General features: G+C 36.5%; 1 protein-coding gene across 3 annotated transcripts in view; it reads left to right on the forward strand.

Annotated features, from left to right (window-relative positions):
• The window catches only part of LOC103979610 (uncharacterized), a 45,944-nt gene that overhangs the window by 19,245 nt on the left and 3,871 nt on the right, over positions 1-22,828 (forward strand). For 2 of the 3 annotated variants that reach the window (XR_010485313.1, XM_065100258.1), the window contains exons 15-33: positions 229-671; positions 747-1,091; positions 2,356-2,580; positions 7,883-7,973; positions 8,106-8,183; positions 8,434-8,724; positions 8,805-9,002; positions 9,237-9,725; positions 10,263-10,424; positions 10,493-10,822; positions 10,917-10,999; positions 12,197-12,301; positions 13,865-14,096; positions 14,519-14,884; positions 16,279-16,380; positions 18,154-18,300; positions 20,707-20,795; positions 21,295-21,377; positions 21,533-21,648. Coding sequence is in view for 2 of the 3 variants with exons in the window: in XM_065100258.1 (XP_064956330.1) it covers positions 229-671; positions 747-1,091; positions 2,356-2,580; positions 7,883-7,973; positions 8,106-8,183; positions 8,434-8,724; positions 8,805-9,002; positions 9,237-9,725; positions 10,263-10,424; positions 10,493-10,822; positions 10,917-10,999; positions 12,197-12,301; positions 13,865-14,096; positions 14,519-14,884; positions 16,279-16,380; positions 18,154-18,300; positions 20,707-20,795; positions 21,295-21,377; positions 21,533-21,648 (3,975 nt within the window). In the remaining variant the exon portion in view is untranslated. Of the gene's footprint in view, positions 1-228; positions 672-746; positions 1,092-2,355; positions 2,581-7,882; positions 7,974-8,105; positions 8,184-8,433; positions 8,725-8,804; positions 9,003-9,236; positions 9,726-10,262; positions 10,425-10,492; positions 10,823-10,916; positions 11,000-12,196; positions 12,302-13,864; positions 14,097-14,518; positions 14,885-16,278; positions 16,381-18,153; positions 18,301-20,706; positions 20,796-21,207; positions 21,378-21,532; positions 21,649-22,828 lie in introns of those variants that run through there. The other variant, XM_065100259.1, reaches the window with a different exon arrangement.

Consider the following 22,828-nt stretch of genomic DNA (forward strand, 5'->3'; position numbering starts at 1 on the left):
AAATCAAAATAGGCAGGAAAACTATTTTGTTATCTTTTTGTAGGCATGATGTGATTGTTAAAGGAAATTGTTGTTTGCATTTTTATTGTGGATTGATGTATTAATATTCTTCTGAAGCAATTTAGAACACTTATTTCTTATTATGTTCAGGGAACTAATATTAACTTGGGTAATTTGCACATAAGTAGGACTTGTTTAGGTATCTCAGTACTTTTGCTTAACTTGCAGCTTCTTACTCGTCTAGTATTTGAGAGAGGGAGCACTGATGCAGCTGGAAAGATAGCTGATATCATGGGTGTGGATTTTGTGCATGAAGTTATATCAGCTTGTGTGCCACCAGTTTTTCCTCCACGTTCGGGTCATGGTTGGGCTTGCATTCCACTGTTACCTACTCTTTCTGGGATCAACTTGGAGAATAAGATCTCCTCTCCTAAGGCTAGTACTTGTTCATCCTTCGGAACATATGGAAAACCTCTTTATCCTCTTCAGTTGAGTTTAGTAAAGCATTTAGCTAAGCTCTCACCAGTAAGGGCAGTTTTAGCATGTGTTTTTGGAAGTACTATATTATCTAGCAGTAGTGAATCATCTGCTTCCAGAACTTCTGATTCATATATGCAAGCACCCGATGCTGAGAGGCTATTCTACGAGTTTGCTCTCGATCAGTCAGAGAGGCAATGACTTTTTATCTTGGAACTATATTTGACAATTTTGTTGTTCTGGTTTAACATTTTATAAACTTGTAACAGGTTTCCAACACTCAACCGTTGGATACAGATGCAATCAAACCTTCACAAAATTTCCCGATCCGCAATAGCATCTAAAAGTGACATCAAAACTGCTGCAGCTATATCTAATGGAAAAGTTCCTGTGAAACGAGTTCGTGAACCTGAAAGTGACACTGAATCTGAAATAGATGATATGGTTGCTGGTGGGCATAATAGTCCAACTTTATCAGAGTTCAGTACCCACGGTCAATCAGTTTCCAGGTCCTGGCATTCTTCTTCCTCACCTGTGGATGTTGGAATTGATGCTGCAAATTTTATTTCATGTGATTGGGAGAATGAAGGGCCCTATGGAAAAGCTGTCGAGAGGTTCATCTTTCATTACCTACTTTTACTAAGAATATTTACTATAGCCAGCATGTAATAATGCAAACTATTGCTAATTATCATTTCCTTTATTTGCATGTGTAGAAATATTATTTTGTTTAGACCTGCCATGAGTCACCTGGAGAACCATTTTATTGAGCTTTCTTAAATGGATTTTCTGTAAAAGCAGTGGGGTGGACAAAGACCATAAGCTCTTCAGAACTTCCCACAAATTGATTAAACGAGCCATGAAGGAAACCAATTTGTATCATATGACAATCAAATATGATCATCAAGTTGAGGTTTTGTTTTTGCTTGATGCTCATTGTTATATGGTACACCTAATTATGGAACCAACACTAACCTGACTTTGAAAACCAGCACATTTGACCAAATGTGCTGAATGAGTTTTGTTTTAGGATTGGTTGTGTTTACTTGGATCAGATTGAAATGCTTTGAGTGCACAAAGCAGCCAGTGCAACAAGGCTCAAACTGATCTCCGACACTTACCCGAGGCCCCATCCAGTCCTGTGCCACCTGGGTGGTTCCAAGATGGCTGATGTTTCACACACACAGATGGTGCCCAAAAACAGTGCCACAATATGCAAAAAGTGGGCTGTTTTGGCTTGATGCGCTTGTTGGTCATGGACATGTCTTGCAGACAGATTTTTGCAACCAAACCAAGGGAAAACTAGCAAATACACAAGCAAAACATGCGAAGACAAGACTGTGCAACATTTACAAGCGAAAAATGATGGATGCGTCTAACAACAAGGTTGTTGTGGTTGTGGCTGTGGCCATCTGTGATAGGTTGGCGGTCTGACCGGTAAATACTGTCAAACCATTTCAAATTGGGTGACACTGAAGTTCATGGTCCATTGTTGCATCACTTGACAACAAAATGCCAGTCAAGTGATTTAGACTTTAGTCATGCTCTGCAAGATGTCTTTCTCCTGAAACAAAGAAAGCACAGTTATTACTCTGGTTTTAGTTTTTGCTTATTGTTTAGGCCGATGAGCCACATTTCTCATTGCGGTCGCCTCCTGGGACGTCACAGTCTCATTGATTGATGATAATTGGATGCTTCTGGAGTGAGCCATTCTTTATCTTTGAATGATGCACAATAGAATACTGACCATATGTTGGACGTGTAGTTAAGCAAATATTCATCAATTTGCTATAATTAGCTATATGTTTTCTTATTTAACAGTTTAATTGTTTGTGTATTGCCATGGATAGTTATTTTGTGGTTATATACATTTTGTAGGTTAATTGATGAAGGGAAACTTCTGGATGCTCTTGCGTTGTCTGATCGCTGTTTACGCGAAGGGGCATCTGATCATTTACTTCAGTTGTTGATTGAACATGAGGAGGGGAATAATCCAGTACTTGGACACCCCCATAGCTCTGGAGCCTATAACTTTGGCAGCACCAGTTGGCAGTACTGTTTGCGCCTGAAGGATAAACTGCTTGCAGCAAGGCTTGCTTTAAAGTATGTCATATTTTTTCATAATTCCTTCATGCAGATATATATGTTTGTTTATTACTACCTCAGAATAGTCATCCTTTTTGCTATTCTCATCATGCCACATGGGCTCTTCTGCAGTATCCAATGCTTCCATTGTCATATATCCATTCCTTCATCTTGTGTATATTGTTAACAACTTGTACAAATTTTCAACAATCAAGTTTATATTCAACCTAAGTAGGTTTTTTCCTTGGGTTGAAGATTTAACTACTATTGAAGTAAACAGTTATTTAGGAAGACAATGTTTTAAATTCCTTGCAAGTTACTTTAAGATGTCGCAGCAGGTCATCAGCCCCAACAATTGGCAAGAATTAAATGTTAACATGTAAGTTTTTTCATTTTTCTGAACTTGTCTGTTACTGTGATACCCCAAGATCTACCACAGTGAGCCTAAAGCTACAGTGCCAAAGAGTTATTTAATCGCAACAGAAGAAAGAAACAATTTTGTTATGGAGACTTACAGGAATTATTATTCAGTCGTCTGTGTGGCAAAAAGCTTTGGAAGAAACAGACTAGCCAACTTAAGCTGAAGAGTCAATGAAGATCACAGGTGCAGTTTATTGAAGGGGTAGAACATTTGTCTTGGTATGAATTTATCGCGTAGATTCACCATGTTTAAATGTTTTAAAAATGGGTCTGATTTTAGTCATATCGGGTGCACCGTTCTGGTCTTTGCCTCATTCCATACCACAAAAGTTAGGTATGTTCACGAGTCATGTGGTTCAAATTTGACTTCATAAAGTGTTAATGGTTTGGTCTTGTTGTCTGAGGGCTTCAGCTGGTTTAGATTTTTTAAAATGATTAGGAGCATTCAAGATGTTAATTGCTGTATTGGATATTAGGCTACAATTGTGTGCCTATCGCTCTCTGTTTAGGCATCCCAAGAGTCAAGACTTAAATAGATAATAGCTATCAGCAGCTAATGCTAAAAGAAAGATGCATGTGGCTGGAGCAGATACAATCCTGTAAATGGATGTTGGAACTTTATAAGATGAAATTAACTTTTCTGTTAATCATAAAAACTATAATCCTACTCAATTTAAGAATGTGTTAGGCTAGTCCATGGATAGAGCATGGGGGCTTTTGTACATGACTATATAGAGATTAAGATATTATGGGTCACAAACCATTTTTAAAAAAATATATAGTTATCTACTACCCATTATCACCGCTCTCTGGATCTCTTTCTTTCCTTTTTGTCATTCTAAATTCTAGATAATCAAATCGCATCTGTTTAACAGGTGCATATAGTTTTATGGTGCTCAGTTCCTTTGTAAGGGAAGGATGAATATATATTTGAAGTACTGCTATCTACTTAGCTTTGTTGGGCACCAAAAATACCAATTTGACCTATGGTTTATTCTGTGTTGTCAGATGATTCAGCAAGCATGCATCAGATGCTGTGTAAAGACTTATTCAATGCATCCAATAGGCATTGATTTTGTAAAACATGCCTGTTTGTCTCTATCCTTTCATACAACTGATTCAAGATAATGTCCCAATGTATGTTGATTTTGAGCACCAAATAAAGCCACCTTTCATATTCTTGGTTTTGCTCTAGCATTTTCAGGGGACTATTTTTACTGGTATGACCTGCTGAGCAATGTAAAACACTGAAATATGCTTCACAAGCATCACATGGTTCGGAATCTTAAAGAGAGATTTTCATATCAACGGGTCTGATTTGCAGCATCACTTGGAAGCTTATGATGCTGTTGGCATCCTTCACCCATTTGTTGGTGGTTCATTGGTAGCCTAAACAATAGGAAATTTTTTTTTTCTAGGATAAAATTTATGTTTTGCCATTTTCTTTTCCATATTTGCTGAGTTAGCTCAAACCTTAGTTACCAAAATTGAACTGGACCGGTTGGCTGAACCAGAGAAAAGGGAATTGGTCCCTTGACTGACCCGGTTCTATATTTGGATCGTCTATGGCTGTATGCATGACAATTGAGTTGAACTGGTTGACCAAGCTGCGGTTATGACCTGTGAGTAATGGCAGAGTCAAACTGAACAGGTCCAATTTTATCTTTGATCAAAAAGTAATTGAAATGCCCTTAGTTCCAGATTCCTTTTTATTATTTGTCAAGGGCATGATAAGAATGAAAAATTAATAAGTTAAATTGAGACAGCTTCCTTGCTAATCCATGTTCTCCACATTATTTGTCTTAATTTCATGCCACACGGACCTCTGTCCTGCCTCATGATGTAGAGGATATGAAGAAGGAGAAGAGGAGAGGAATAGAGGAGAAGGAATAAGAAGAGGTGGAAGAGGATTATTATCAAATACACAATGCTCTTGGTGATACGAGGGCTGGGGAGGGCAATATATGTATATTTGTTATATGCGATCAAAGATACTATTTTTGTGGCTTGTCCTCTTAAGATGAGGAAAATTTTAAAGAAAGAGAAGTAGATAAAAATAGAAAAGAATGAGAGGATAATAAAGAAATAAAGGTAGATAAAAGTGATGGTTATTCAGTGAAAAAAGGAGAAAATATTACCCACTACTTCAACTAGTTATTTAGTGATTCTAGGCTTGGTTAGGTTGATGACCGATTCAATTTTGATAACTATGGCTCGTATTGATGTTAGTTTTATACAAGGTTTTTAACTTCGTACTGTATCGGCATACTGAGCAGTACACCAGGTGTACTGAGCGATACGCCTAAAATAGGTATAAAACCTTTCGAAAATACATAAAAAATAAAAAAAAGTTAGGATAGGGTTTTTAAGTTAGAAATAAATATACATTTAGTATAATTTTAGTAAATCTAATGTAAACTAGGTAAGAATAGTGCTACATATCTTTTTTGGGCTTTGAGGAGTGGCCTTGTGCAAGGTTCGCAATTTCGGTTCGTTCCGGATTGTCCTTCTGCTAGTATTGAATTATCTACAGAAAAAATATTTGAATTGTTAGATTATTTGTATATAACTTAAATTTTAAGATTCAAATAAATTAAGTAATAACACACATATATATACCTGATTCTATCAACAAAACGAACGACGGACCTCCATGGGTGGTGGACCGAGGTCCACGATCCTATGTATTTGTATATCAATATAATATGTTTGTTGGACCTAATCCTGAAATTGATCCCACGACATAGTATATTGATACACTGTATACCATTGATGGTCGTATGTTGATCGTCGTGAATCATGTGTCCGAGGTGACACCCAAGGCATGAATTGGTGAATATTAGAACTTCTACTTTCACTACTGATCTATTGCTCCGTTTTATATTGTTGGTCGGAGAAGTATGACTAACTATCATCGTATTACTGTTGGTCGTAAGATTCTTCATAATACGACGATTATGAATACGATGAGCTTTGTTCTGTGTCTACGTTATATAGGAAAGGGTTTAAATACCCTTTAGGATGTCTCCAATGGTCAAATTGACCGTTTGAAAAATCAATATAAATCGGTAACGGTCGGTTTCGACTGTTATCACCCGGTACAGGTCGGTAATGGTCGAAATCAATCAATATCGCTCAGTATAGTTCGGTAACGATCAAAATTTCGATCATTATCGCCCGATATCGCCCGATACAACCCAGTATCGCTCGATACAGGGCTAAAAATCTGGTACCGCTCGGTAGTGGATGATCCGCATGTTGATAGGATGGCGGACCGGTACGTAAGTACGGTCCGAAATTAAAAACCTTGGTCTTATGTCACCTGGGCTTGGTACTAGCATTGTCATTCGTTGAATTGAACAATTTAGATGACAAGTTTGTATCTACTGTAGCTTGGAGGCATGCCTAGGCATCGCTAGAATTTAGGATCCGGATCCAAGGGATTGTATGCTTGAAATCATTGAATCAAATTGGTTAGAATCAGCCTAAAATCAACTAGCTTGAATTGGTCTTGATGTGGTGCTTGTATTATTTAAAACCATGGATTGTCGTACCACCTGAAATGGTACGAAATGGGCAATACATATTGGTCTGGACGTGGACCGGTACATGGATTGCCCTTGTTTTGGGTGGTCCGGTCCAACTGAGTATAAAAAAGAACTAAAACAACAATTATGGCTAGCTTTCTTCTCGGGGGCATGTGGAATCGATGTCGTTGCAACCACCGCTATCATTTGACGTCATCGCTGTTATCGTTTACCGTCATCAAACTCTGCAGGACACCCTCCTCTTCTCCTCCCTCCTCCATCGCCTCCCCTTCTTCCTTACTCTTTGTCGTCTTCCTCCACCATCTCCTCTTCTTCCTTCCTCCTCCTTTTTCTTTCTCCTTCACTATGCCTTCCTTTTCTCCTTCTTCGTCTTCGAAACATTGGTACGTTACGGTGTACCATGTGTTGATTTATTGGTACTGATTAGTATGTGTTGGTCTGACCAGCAACTGTATGGGTCTAGTACATGGTAAGGCAGTCCTTGTTAAAACCAACCAAAATTTGGTGGTTCTTTGTCTTGGTACTAAAACTGACTTCAATAGCATTAAACAAGAATGCATTTTAAATACTGGACCTATATGGGTCCATGGCCAGATCAGTGTGGGTATGGTTGGCGGCAACTGAGGGACGGGCCTACAATGTGGCTGCCAGCTTCCAAGTTACACGTCTGCAACACATCAGAAAACCCTAGGAACAGGATCTTTTTTTTAATATAAACTGGACTGTTTCACACCCGAACCACTAAATAACGGCTGGTATGAACTGGTCCAGGCAGTTTTGCTGCTTTTGTATTCCTTGGCTTTTTTAGATGATAAAATTGTGTTTGCTCTTGCACAGAGGCATGCCTAAGGATCTCTAAAAATTTAAGATTCGGATATGATGGATTGGTTGCTTCAAATCATCAAATCAAATTGGTAGAATCAGACTCGGATCAAGTGGGTTCAACTGCGCATAATGTGGTGCTTGTATCAGTTGAGACCAGCCAAAATTTGTCATTTCTTTGGCTTTCATGGTTTTCTGACTTCTCAAGTGGTTTTAATATGATCATGAATGGTATTCCCTTATTTAGATTGGCAGTCCGTATTGGAACCTGCCTATCCTTCTGTCTATGAACATGCTGGGAACCCCTTGGGGACATTGTATATCTTCGTATGACAATGTGCTGCCATGTCAGTTGTGTGAATTTTCACTTGCTTATGTATAAGCATATATTGATGATGCCAACTGAGACTGTATGTCCCAGCTGGCAAAGAAATCCATGGATTATTGGTTTTGTTCTTGCTTTGATATATTCTTTTGTTGGATATTCTGCTTGAGGCTTTTGCAATTAACTTTATGTTTGTGAATTTCAGATACCTACATAGGTGGGATTTAGATCCTGCAATTGATGTTCTCACTATGTGCATCTGCCACTTGCCTTCTTATGAACCTTTGCGGAGTGAGGTAAATACAGTTGTCTGTCAAAATCTTAAGATTTCTTTGTACAAAATATTGACATTTTGACATCAATATAATTTTTTGCAAAATTATTTTGATCATGCATCCAAATATACTATCTGTTCGGGGTCTTGGTAGGTCTTGCTTATGAGGAAAGCTCTTCAGAGATACCGTCACATTTTAAATGCTGATGAGCATTACAGCACTTGGCAAGAGGTATGACTTCATTTTACTTCCATCTCTTCCATCCAGATTTTGAATATATCATGCATTCTTATTGATAACAAGATGGTAAGGCTATAGATCACAATTTAAAGTTGATACCAAATGGTTTAAGTAGATACACTATGTGGTAAAATGGTAACGTATTGGTCCTAAAAATTGTTGAAACCAGTACTGGACTGAGATTAAATCTTTGGTTCATAGCATATTATGTTGAAAATTTTGTCTCTATTATCTTTTTCAGGTAGAAGATGATTGTAAGAAAGATCCTGAAGGTTTAGCACTAAGATTAGCTGGTAAAGGGGCTGTTTTTGCTGCTTTAGAAGTTGCTGAAAGTGCATCTTTATCTGTCGAGTTGCGTAGAGAACTGCAAGGCCGACAACTTGTTAAATTACTCACAACAGACCCACTTAGTGGTGGAGGCCCAGCTGAGGCTTCAAGGTTTCTTTCTTCATTGCGCGACTCAGATGATGCCCTACCCGTTGCTGTTGGAGCTATGCAGCTTTTACCTGACTTGCGCTCTAAGCAGCTTCTTGTATAACGCCTTGCAAATAACTTTTCCCTAAGATATTATTTTATTTATTTTTCTGATTCAAACAACTTGAACTCATTCAGGTGCACTTTTTCTTAAAACGGAGAGTTGGAAACCTTTCAGACACTGAAGTTGCCCAACTTAACTTGTGGGCACTGGGTCTTCGTGTTTTAGCTTTACTGCCATCGCCATCCCAGCAACGATGTTCGGCTTTGCATGAACATCCTCATTTGATTCTTGAAGTTACATTGATGATGAAGCAGCTACAATCAGCATCATTGGTATATTGTTACTCACTATAGCTTTTATCCACAATATTGTTAACAATTGTAAGTTCTGAACTAAGAATCTTTGCAATGTTAATGAATTGCATTTTGACTAAGAATCTTTGCAACATTAATGAGTTTCATTAGACATGAACGGTAACATATGACTAACATCATGAAATTTTGGCAGTATGTCTTGTACTCTCAAGTGCAACCGGAGAATTGCTTACTGATGATGTTTATTTGCAGATATTGAAAGACTTTCCATCCTTGAGAGATGACAATCTAATACTTGCATATGCTGCTAAAGCGATTACTGTGAATGTTGGTGCTGCTCATAGGGAGACCAGGATCTCCGTTTCAGGGTCTAGATCAAAGCAAAAAACTAGATCTGGCACACCATCCATGTCAAATTTTGCAAGCAGTATTGGTAACTGGCAAAGAGAGGCTCGCCGGGCTTTTTCGTGGACGAATCGTGATAATGCGCCCAAGATTCCTCCAAAGGATGTTCATCGAAAGAGAAAGAGTTCAGGATTTATGCATTCTGATAGAGTTGCTTGGGAAGCAATGTCAGGTATCCAGGAGGAGCGTGCCACAGCATTCTCTGCTGATGGACAAGAGAGGCTTCCATTTGTCTGCATTGCTGAAGAATGGGTTCTCACTGGTGACCCAATTAAGGATAATGTTGTTCGTGCTTCTCATAGATATGAAACTTCTCCTGATATTACACTTTTCAAGGTACGATCTGCAAAGTGTTGCTTCTGAATGCAGCATGGTTCTTCAGCTTACTTTTATCATGAAACGGGAACATTTAGTTCGAAATAGTCAATTTGGAATTGCTTCATGTTGTTGTGTGATTCATTGGAAATTTGGTTGTTCAGAACCAATTCTCCATATAAATTTGCTTGTGTTGAATCATGAAGTACAGTTAAAAATTGAGTTGCATGATTTATTGGAAATATGATTGTTAAAATTTAAAAACCAATTCTACATATAAATTTTGTAGTTGAATCATAAAGCACAGTTAAAAAATGAGTTAATATTGTCTTATGAAACATCTCAGAATGATCAATTTAGTAATGCTCTTGACTGTTGCATCTATGTGGCCATTTCAAAATAAATGATTGATCAGAAATGGCTTCTTGGATTATATTGTTAGACTTTAGTAGTTTATCTATTTTCCTTGCCTGGCCAACTATACAAAACCAAAGGGTATTTGCTGGTGTAGATGTTCTGTTTGATGTTCTCTAAGATGTTTAATTTAATGATTTTCAGGCATTGCTTTCTTTGTGCTCTGATGAGTTGGCCTCTGCCAGAGGTGCTCTGCAATTATGTATTTCTCAGATGAAGAATGTGTTATGCTCCCAACATCTGCCTCTGAATGCTTCTATGGAAACTATGAGCAAAGCATATCATGCAACAGAAACTTATGTGCAGGTATATGACTTCTGTGAGAAGCAAGTTGTTTATTTGCCATTTTTAATAACTGAGCTACCTATTTTTAGGCGCTAGGCTATGAAAAAAGTCTGTTGAGAAAACTGTCTGGATCAAGTGAATTTTCAAGCAACTATGATAAAACTCGGGAGACAGATGATGCATCTACAGACACTGCAAGCTCAAGTAGCGGAAGTCAGTATCCTGATGAGCTGTCTGAACTTCTCGGACAAGCAGACATCTGGCTAGGACGTGCAGAGCTTCTTCAGAGTCTTCTTGGATCAGGAATAATTGCTTCTCTTGATGATATTGCTGATAAGGAATCTTCAGAACGTCTGCGTGACAGATTGATCGTTGATGAGCGGTACAGCATGGCTGTATATACATGTAAAAAGTGCAAGGTCGTCATTTAATTTAATGGAGAAAATATCCATCGTAGTTCTTTTCTTAGTTTCAACCTTTTAGAATTGATTCTTGACAAACTTTGGTTGTTAGATCGATGCTTTTCCGGTATGGAATGCTTGGGGCCATGCCTTGATTCGGATGGAACACTATGCTCAAGCACGTGTTAAGTTCAAGTAAGTAGGATATTTGGTTTCTTGTCAGAACTCAATTAAAGAATCCAGTAGTTCTTATGTTTGACAAAGACAATTTTTTCCTAAATGAATTGGAGTTTTAGTTGAGACCAAGGTTTGACGTACCGAAGCATACTGGTTGGTACAGGTGGTACCGATCCGATGGAGGACTGGTATGGGTGGTACATTGGTACACCCCAGTATATCATGTGTCAGTATGCTCGGTACAGCTCGGTATAGCTCAGGACATACCATACCGATAGCTGGTTGATACATCAATATAGATCGGTAATGTGAACCATGGTTGAGACATCTAAGTTGGTTAGTGTATCGTTGCACAAGTGATAGGTTTCATGTTCGAGTCCATGTGTGAGCATCATGTATGTCATTTAATGTAATGAAAATATTTTTTAATTAAAAAAAAATAAAATTGGAGCTTTTAGTTAGTTAAAGAAGTCAACTTTGTATAGGTATGCTACATAGATTGTCATGTGTGGTCAAGCTACCTTTCTTGCTGTGTGGTATTGTGCTGGTAGCATATTGGTACAGTGCACACCCTATGCTTATGGTCACGACTGGATTGGTTGGTGCTACAATTTTAGCATTGCAATTGGACATGCCAATCAGAGGCCAGCAACCCTCTTGGTGTGGCAAAAATTTATGTTCCTATATGACATTGAAAAATAGCTTGTACTTTACTTTTGGCTGGGGAATATTAATTTTTATTTAATATTGATGAAATTGTTTATACAGAGTTATGCTTTGAAGGTGTAATAAGAAAATATAAGTGATAATGATCATGAGTTGGTTGTGTCATTAAAAAGAAGCCTCAAAATTGAACTTGGTGGCTAATGAAGTGAAATCATTTCAAGTGTTGACAAGTTTTGCAGTCTATGCCAGAAAAGTGTCATTAATATAGGTTGAGAATAAAAAGTTCAAGTATGTTTTTGTCCATCGGGTGTCAGTAGAATGGCAATGGATGTTTGTATATGTTGGTATTTGGTTGGTTTAAGATATCTTATCTTACATCAAGTTTATCAAAATTTATGGATGACGAACTTGTATAATCACTTCTATTGTGCCAAAGCTTCTCTAGATAGGACATGACAGTCGAGCAATATATGCCTGTCACCGAAGTACATATGCTTGCTGTTTCTCCTGGATTATGTTCTTGTGTAACGTATATGTGATTGTATCCAGGCAAGCTCTTCAACTGCATAAAGGTGATCCTGCAGCTGTGATCCTCGACATCATTAATACTGTGGAAGGAGGTCCTCCAGTGGATGTTCCCTCCATAAGATCAATGTAAGTGCATTATATGTATGCCTTTTCTCATTCGGTTCTTGTTGTGAGAACGAAGGGTCATTGTCTTGAATGTCTCAAGTAAATCAAGTTCCTCATAAACATGCAAACTTAGGATACTATAAAATGGTGATTATTGACTGAAAAAAGAATGGTGATTATTGATGAACTATTGTGACATGATCTTTCTTCCTTCAGACGGAGGACAATACAAATAATTTATCCAAAATATTGAAAAACTTTTATGTTGTATATCCTTTTTATTTGTATTTATGATAGTTACCACTGGACTTATTGAATATTTTTTATCATTTTGACTATGACCATAGTTTTGTTTATGTCAATTGCCCTTGTATAACAAGCTGGTCTAAAAGGATTTGTTTACTGCAACACCGATTAAAGGATAATCTTGTTTTAATCTTTTGCATTATCCACGAGCATTTGTTAGTCTCATTTTATATTGCTTTTCCAGTCTTTCTAATGGGAACTGGGAAGTTTCATAAACTTTGAAATGGTTTACTAAGTGCACTACTATGAGATTTGGGCTGCCATAGTTTGTGAATTTCGCAACAGCAATAAACAACAAGCAATGATGTTCCGGCTATTTGGGTCAACTATTTAGACCTTTTGTTGCCATTGAGATATATAAAAAAGCAATGTCCTTAGTTAATCAAAAGCATTTAAATCTTTATTTATGGTTTTTAGTGAAGTTTTCTTAGTCAACCTCCTCTTTTTCCATTCGCATCGGTTCAAAACAATGTGAGAACTCATGCCAACACTGCACCACGTCTGGATGCAGATGTGATGGGCCACTTCCCTATGACCTCCTAACCCCATCCTTTGAGGCACTTGGGTGGTGAGGGTGCCCTGCAACACTTCATTGTGCTACAGTGATATGCATAGTTCTATACTTCCTGTCAATGGACTGATGCAACCCTCCACCTTTTTCATTTGAGCCTAGAACCACAAGCAAATGTACAAACCTAGTGACTTTCTTGGCAGTATAATGGGACTGAAATTTTGTGGGATTGTAGGAGCAGCTCTAGAAGAAACTTTAGAAGGCATGATCAAATGAATCTAGCATGAACTGTAGTTGGAACAGGAAGGAAGATGGTCCATTACATTTGGAGTTTAGATCATCTGCTTTAGTAAATGTTACAGTATAGACCCAGGTTTTGAATACCAGGCTACATATAGACTGGTATTTCCTGGTTTGACCAAGTACAGTTTTGAAACTTATACCTTGATACGGGAGCTATACATTCATTTTCAATTTTTTGTATTTTATTCCTGTAATATCCAGTATCCTGGTAACGCACCAAGCTGATAAATAATCAAATCTGCATTGATCAATGTTAAAACCTTGGTACAAACAGAACAAACCCTTGGAATGTTAATACTCACTCTACATATACTATTTACATCTTGGTATTTTCTGCATTATTAATCTCGGATCTCTGTGTCAAAATCTTTTTATACCAATGAACCAGTTGTGTATTACAGGAATATGTTCATTTTTCATTGTTGTTGTTCACAAAAAAGTTGATAGCAAGGCTAATATTGCAGGTATGAACACTTGGCTAAAAGTGCACCGACAATCTTGGATGATTCTCTTTCTGCTGATGCATACCTTAATGTTCTGTATATGCCATCGACTTTTCCACGTTCTGAAAGGTCCAGAAGATCTCAAGAATCTTCAAATGGTCCATCTTTATATCCTATTACTGATTTTGAAGATAGTCCTCGCAGTAACCTTGACAACATCAGATATGTTGAATGCATTCACTATTTACAAGAAGTAAGTACCATTTGCATAGCTTAATGCAGCAAGAACTATTAATTGTAGCTGTCACTGAGCATAATTCTGCATTATTTTTATTGGGAAAATGAAACCTATCATTTAAGTTTCAAGATACACCAAATTTTATTAGGTATACACTATGCACGAATAATTTCTCATTTGATATAGAACTTGTTTGTTTGATTCTGTTACGTGCTTAATTCATGGTAGATGCTACTAGTTGAAGTTGATGATAGAGGCAGTTGATCATCTTAGTTCCATTTATATTCTATCTAAAATATGTTATGGTAACTGCTATGATGGATTGTTGTTTCTTCTTATATTGTTAGCAATTTGGTACTTCAATTTTCCTGTGATTTACTACCTTAGGAAGTGATCTTACTTGCTTTTCTGATGTATGCCTATCTATGAATGTGCAGTATGCTCGTCCAGAAATGCTTGCATTCATGTTGAAGCATGGTCACTATTATGATGCTTGCTTGCTGTTCTTTCCACAACATTCTCTACCTTCACTCTCTCTGCCTTCACCACATGTGTCGACAGCTCCTTCCTCGTCTCCTCAAAGAGCTGATCCTTTGGCAACCGACTATGGAACCATTGATGACTTGTGTGATTTGTGCATTGGGTATGGGTGTATGGTTGTTTTGCAGGATGTCATCTCAGAAAGAATTGCTTCTGCACATTTAGAAGATGCAACAGTGAGCCAGTATATATCTGCTGCACTCACTCGTATATGCAACTACTGTGAAACACACCGGCATTTTAATTATCTCTACAAGTTTCTGGTATTAAATAATGTTTCTTAGTCTAGCATACTCTTTGCTTATGACATTATTTCATATATTACAAACTGGAATTTCTTTAAATTCTATTATAGGAAACACCTGCTGTTTTAGGATTCTTGTTCTTTGCAGATACAACAGTTTGAAAATGATGCCTTATCATAAATTGTTAAACTCTATTATTTCCCAATACATTGCTAATGGATTATAGGGCTATTAATGTACCATTAGGCAACTTTGAATGCAAGATATTAATGGAATTGTGTATACTGTCTAGAGCATGCTCCACAGAATCAGCATTGAAAGAACAGGGACAAGTTTGGTTTTTTCTGAAAAATATCTCATCTAATTCAAAATAGTGGTTAATATGTGTCAACATTTGTTCTTGTCATGGAATTAGTTCCACCAAACAAAAGGATCCAAATGCCAAGTTATGTTGACTAATCGTATTTACTGATTTGAAACCATGTAAACAGTGGTTAACATGAGTATTGACATTTGTTGGCACATGTTGGGTGCGCTGAGCCTAAAAGGTATATGCACTGCACATTCAGCACGTCAAACTATGCCAGAATACCAACACAGAGTTTGGCCAATTTTTAGCTTGCTAACTGGCATAACATTCAATACTATTTTGCAAAAGGGTTTTATGCCAAGGATTTTAGTGTGTTGCTGTTCTAACACAATTGAGCTGGTAGAACAGCAAATGTACAAAAATGATCACAACGAAGTCTTTAACTCAAATACTTTCCTCCATATGGCCTCGGATCCTCTTGTCGGGATTGGCAGTAGTTCTGGCTTCTTTCTTAATAAGAGGTGTTGTTGTGACCATGGTAGAAGCAATCTATGTAGGTGCACAATTAGAGGTGTTGGCCTCTTTCACAATGAATTATTTTCCCAATTGTGTATGATACATCATACTGACACACTGTCATGGTTCAATGTTGGACCAATATGAGGTACAGACTAGTATTTAATTCTTGCTCCAAATTATTATGGATTGTAGATAGGGGAAGTGGAAGTCTATTTGTTAGTACTTGCAAGTTGCAAGTTGATTATAGAATACACTAAAGAACTCAATGATGGGTGTCAGTAGTGTGTTTTGTATGTTTATTATGAGAGGGATTGGATTGTAAAACTGATGGATCTATAAATGTTTTATTCATGTATTAATGCTCCATCTTGTTTAAGAACCACACATCTCAAGTTCTCTTTAGAGCCCTGCATGGTTTTTTCTAAATGGTAATATTGTAAAATGTCACCGTGATGTAACTCTCCCAGTATTGTCGATCTTAAGTAAGCCTATTCTTTGTCTTTGCCACTGTCATGCCCCCCTTGCATAAACTTATTTTTTCTAATGTTTTTAAGGTGAATCTGACCTGAACATCGTAATCCAGGTTATTAAGGGTGATCATGTTGCTGCTGGTCTATGTTGTATTCAATTATTCATGAATTCTTGCTCTCAAGACGAAGCGATAAAGCATTTGGAACATGCCAAGGTATAATTGTGTCTCTCCCTCTGCTCTGTCTGGATCTCTCTCTCTCTCTCTCTCTCTCTATATATATATATATATATATATATATATATATATTCGCAGTTGGCATATTGCATCCTGATTATTCTTTTAAAGAGGGTACATTCATTTGAAAAGAAATACTTAAATATTGGTGCCTCTTTGTTTTTTTGTATTAAGATAGTTCATTTTGGACTCGATTGTCTTCTATGCTCTATTAGTTATTATTAGGTGTCTAACCTTTAGTATCTTAAGATGGAAAGTTATGAACATAACATTTTTGGTAGTGATTGTGGATAGTAATAATGAAGTGTGGTCAGATATGCTAGATTAGCGATCATTTAGTGCAAGGATTGATATTTCAGTCCGGTTCTGGTATTGGTCAGCAGCTGGATTGATTCAGTTTTGTCTGCACTGGGCCAAGTAAAACTAATTAAATTTACTTATTATATTTTTTCACTCATTGATGAATCAAAATGTGTTTAATGTATATATCAAGAAAACATGTGTAAAAAAACTTATAAAAGTGCTACAGTGGGAATATAATTGAAATTTTCAAATAGTTGTAAATAAATAGTCAAGTAAAAAGCAAAAATAATATATCTTATGTATTGTTAGTGGCCACTATCACCAAAAATGGCCACTGTGCTGAAGTGAGATGTAGGTCGTGGTCCCAACGTCAGATGGTAGTAGATCCTCAGTATAGGTTTAAAATCCATTCATGACATTGCTCTATGATAATTGTTACTGATATATCATGCATGAAACAAACTAGCAAGATTTGTGATCTGTTGATCATTAAGTATAGTTAGGTTCCTAGCTGCTCCCCATGTTGGTAACTATCCTGACTTGGGGCATGTAGGGTCAGGGAAGACCTATATTGGCTGTTGAGAGGTAAAATTATGACTATCGTCACTATATTGACTCTGAGCCATATGAAGCATTAGATTCAGCAAATTGAGATTAATTATCAACATCACATTGTGGCGTATGAACGATGATGTTTGCACCTGTAGTACTCAGATGCAAATCCTCTGGGTATGGCTGAACTACGCATAGCTAATGATAAATACATGACTAGCCCATACTCATGCAAGCAAAAATTGGAGCATGAAAATATATATGCATATACTCTGCCTGGTATCCATTTCTCAATGATATGCACATATAGTACATGTACAATAGACAAAGAGAGTTCTTTTAACTGGAGTATTTTCCCTATTTTTATTCCTGTTAGTTTACTTCTCTTTGCAGCATGCCAATGTCACATAGCTCATTGGCTCTTGGTGATTAATTCATCATATTGGGAATTAATGCATATGTAATACATGTACAATAGGGAGAGAACAGTATAATCTGGGAACAATGCCACAATGCCAATTTCTTTTAGTTTACATCTCTGTGCAGAATACTAATGTTACATACGGCTCTTGGTGAATAAGTCATCTTTCAGAAAGTATATTCAGTCAAAGAGGATGAAGAACATCTTGTTTCCATTGAATTGATTGTTTGTTTGATTTGAGACATTGATGTGAAATTTGATTACTCTTTATGTTGAATTGCTTAAGTTGTCAATTTAAGGTCTAATATGCATGTTATGTTAAAAGTTTCTACCTTACAAGTGGTTTTGTATCAATATGTTCAGTTTTCTGTTTACTTAGTGTGGGTTCTGCAGTAGTATGTTCAGTTTCTACCTTACAAGTCTTTTTTGCCTATATAATTTTTTCCTTTGTTCTTGTTTCTTAACAATGGATGTAGATTCATTTTGATGAAGGATTATCAGCACGACATAGAGCAGCAGGAGAGGCTACTAGAGTGGTTTCCAAGTCTGTTCGTGGAAAGAGTGCCTCTGAAAAACTAAGTGAAGATGGGCTTGTAAAGTTCTCAGCCCGGGTAGCTATCCAGGTGGGATAATAACATTGTTGAACTAAAGCAGCTTCTTATATTCTAATAACTAGAGGACATGCATCCCAACATGTTTTGTTTCTGCACCAAATTAAACTTCTAATTTTCTATCATGCATATTCAATAGCAGATCTTTTTTTGCAACTACATAAAAATACTTGCACAAAATCATAAGCTTACACACTAATATGCTTGTCAATGCTCACATTGGTCCTTCATATGAATTGCCTACACAAATATTTAAATGTATATAGGAATATGAATAGAATTATTGATTAAAAGTAGATTAAATTACATTTGTTTTGGCATTTCATCAGATTGGCTTGTCTTGTATGCTAAGATGAACCTTGGCACTATCAGAAGGTTGCTTGTTGCGACCTGGATGGATAGGGTTCAAATCATAGAATTAATGTCTTTGCCTGTAGAGGTAAGACTAGATACACTAATTCGCATGAGATCCTGCATTAGCAAGAACCTTGCGCATTGGGTGGGCTTGAGTTTTGTATGCCCTAGTTGCCTATACTAGAACATGGTTTTTCAGTTTTGTATGCCATTTGTGTCCTATATTGCATGGCTCAGTAACTTTACAGAGCATCTTGTTCATTGTTATTTTTTCAAGCAATGGATTGGTTTCCTGCAAAACCAGAGTGTTGTCTATGTTGGTACCAATTGGGAAACTGAGGGTCCAAAATAAGAAAAATATGGAAGTAGTGGTCTTTTCTGCATCTGTAACTGATGGACCTGGTAACCTATACTGAAATCTTTGTCAGGTAGCCCAGAGGTTTCTACTTAACTCTTGTCTTTTAGTTGTTTTTTTTTTCGTTTTTTGATGTAGCATAACCACAGTGCTCTTATCTCCATACCATGTACCGAGTTACCAACTATTTGTCAAGTGGAGGAACAAGAGGAGGTTGTCGTGGTTGATGAACAACAGCAGAGTAGTAGATATTGCTGGTGATGGTTGTGGTGGTGGAGTTAGCAGTAAGAGTAGTGTGAATCGAGGTGGCAGTGATCTTATGGTAACAGAAGAAGGATAAGAGATGTGGTGGCAGTGATCTAGTAGAGGAAGAGGATGAGATATAAGATTATTTATTCATTTTAATTTTTTGTAAATAGTTAATGTCAAAATTTTGAAGATTACTTTTATTTATTTTTTGTTGTAAGGTACAAAAGGTTAAGGGTTTTTTCAGTTTTATGGATTATTTTCATGGTTGAATTGCTCCTATGACCACACTAGTTGGGGCATATGGCATATAGTATGGTTGAATTGCTACATTGTGCCTTATCCTATTTTTCTCATCACAGCATCCCCACTATTTTGTTCATCTGAACAATCTTGCATTACCTATCTTTACTCTATATACCTTATAATACCTTTCTCCACGGACCTATTAACTATCATATATGAAACAAGATGCTCCTTCCCCCTTGGACCACAAAGCTCTTATTTTGTTGTAATTTTTCTTTAGTCTTCTGTTTTTGTATATCCAAGTAATTTAAAATTTGTTTATCTACTTCACCATATTTTTTCAAACCTCTATTATGATTACACACTTCTTATCTTGACTATATATTTCCATAAGTTCTCCTTATTTTAAAGGTTTAACAATTGTGATCTTCCTTTTCATAATTTAAACTTAGATTTCATTAAAGCTCTTCAAGTAGAACACCACATGTGATCAACCTTGTAAACAGCATCATCGAACACCACACATCCAATCTTATCTATTTTCCTAGTAAACATGCTACAATGCAAATTTGGAAGCACTTGGTGGCAGCCCAAGAACAGCCCTGATATTCTTGGTTGTTGGTCCATCATACTGCTCCTTAATGATATTATGCATTTACTAGATTTTGTTCTCTGAGAACTACCACATCATTATCAAATTGTTATGTGATTGAAAGAAATGAATTCTTGAAACTGACAGTAAATAATTATAGTTTGATTGGCTAATCTGATTGTTTATGTTACATGAATTGGCTAACCTGACAGTAAATAATTCTTGTTCACTGCTTGTAATGGCCAGCCACTGGCATGTTACATACGTTGTTAAATATGGTATGTGCTATTATAGGTGTAAGTGTTGGCACTGTTCTGCTATTGGATCTTCGTATATCAATTGCCATGTGCCTGTTGCAGTACTTATACTATGGCATGACTGGCACCATACCCTTGGTTGAGATCTAGTTTCTAGTGACTGGATTTATCTTCCTGGTACCTAAAGAGCTCTAGACACTGAGACAAACATCCACATTCACTTAGTCTTTCTTCTGTAAAACACAGACTGCTTGCTTAATACTGCAAAAGAACTTTAGATATTATGAACCCTCAATTCCTTTTTCTTTTTTTTGTTCTTTTTTACGGTCTTCATCAACCTGTTTCTTACATATCTTAATATTATGTAGGTAGAAGTAGTGAAATCCCTCAATGATTCAGATGGACCTCAGTGGAAGCATTCTCTATTTGGAAATCCAAGTGAACCTGAAACTTTTAGGTTTGTTGTACTTATTTTATTTATAATGCTTTTGTGAATTTTTCTGTTTATTCATTATATTCATTAATAAGCTAGTTATGTTTTATGTGATTCAGTGAAAACAAGAACTTTTTGATGGAGAATTAATGCTCAAAAGGATCACAAAAGACATGCATGACAATAGTTTTTCAGCTTGTATCGATTTTCAAGAAAAACCTTTTTCATTTGTCTTCATTATAACTTGGGCCTATGTTGTTTTATGGATTAAATACACTGAATTTCTTTGGGTATATAATTGATAGAATCAATTTGGTGTCAGTGCTAAACCAGCATACTGGTGTTTGTTTCATTGCCAGCATTTATGCCAATAGCTATAGCACAATGCAAGTTTATTCCTTGATCAGTTCTGATGTACATTACTACTTATTTGTAGATTACTTGTACATCAGACAAATGATGGATGAGGTTGACTTCTGCTACCGTTTCGATTATTTACTGTAAGTCTTGTTCAACTTTGCAGGAGAAGGTGCTTAATCGCTGAGGCACTTGCTGAAAAGCATTTTGACTTGGCTTTCCAAGTTATTTATGAATTTAACCTCCCAGGTAAGGCATTCATGGCTCCATAATGCTATCTTGATATTTGTTATTCTTTGTTTTTCTCTATTCATTTGTGGGATCTACTCTCTTAAATAATTTAATTATGGATATATTTCTTCTTGGCCAAGGCTGATGTGTACTGCATATCATTCATCTTTCAGCTGTTGACATCTATGCTGGTGTGGCAGCATCCCTTGCAGAGAGAAAAAAGGGCGGTCAATTAACAGAGCTCTTGAAGAATATAAAGGGCACAATAGATGAAGATGATTGGGACCAGGTAAAGAATAAAGATTTTTTGATTTTCCATATTTTGTCTTGGATGATATTAACCTCTGGTTAAATTGGTTGTCATCTAAACCAATGCCTCTATTCGATTAGGTTCCTACCAAACTAATTTATTTTTCTAAGGAAACATGTTTTTTCACCTTTTAGTACGGTAGAACATTCAGACTATCTGATATTGATTGTGTTATTAAATTCATAATAGAGGTGCCAACTCCTGATTTGATCTGCCAACTTGGTCCTTACCTGACACAAGATCAGTTGAGTGGTCACCTGCGTGTTTGCGTCTCAAATAGGTAGACACGATTGACCTGATTAATAAATTGGGTTGAGTTCAGGTTTAGGAAGTTGATTCGATAGACTGAAACAAACCTGATAGACCAGTTATACTCGAATGTGTTAAATGTCATTTCAGGGCTAGGATGCCAATTGTATCATTTTGTCTTATAAATAGGTCAAATTGTGTCATTACAGGTTTGATCAGATTTTAGTTGAATCTTGTTGAAATGCCTTAATCATGTCATCCTTGGTGGGGTTTGAATTTAGAGTTTTGTTTTAGTATATTGATCTTAGCCCGACACGATCATGGACTGACTGACCTGACCCATTAGTGCTCCTAGTTCCTATGGGCCCATTCGACTTCATATTTTTTTGTTCAAAGTTCATAAAAATGCTGCCTTCCTCATGCCAAAGATTTCAACATAATGAGATATTATTGATTGTTTACAAATGAATGTTTTAGTTTGTAAATGTTGAGAACATATAAGCTGGCAATGTTTTACTTTCATGATTCTGTAAAATTAGTACCTCACTCTGTTAGAACAATTGAGGATTATAAAAAGTTTTATTTTTTTATTGCTTCAATAAAAAGTCTTAAAAGCTAAGTGTGATCGAGCCAGTGGACATGAATCTGTACATCAGTTTGTAGTGATGGTACTGATATATATATATATATATGTATATATATATATGTGTGTGTATATATATATATATGTGTATATATATATATGTGTATATATATATATATGTGTATATATATATATATGTATATGTATATATATATATATATATATATGTATATGTATATATATAATAGTCCAGTTTCTGTTCCCATAAATGGTATCCTGACCTGCTGTCACTTGGATATTTTTTGAATATTTTGACGATGCACCAAG

This window comes from Musa acuminata, chromosome BXJ2-3 (genome assembly GCF_036884655.1).
Source record: "Musa acuminata AAA Group cultivar baxijiao chromosome BXJ2-3, Cavendish_Baxijiao_AAA, whole genome shotgun sequence".
NCBI classification, from domain to species: Eukaryota; Viridiplantae; Streptophyta; class Magnoliopsida; order Zingiberales; family Musaceae; genus Musa; species Musa acuminata.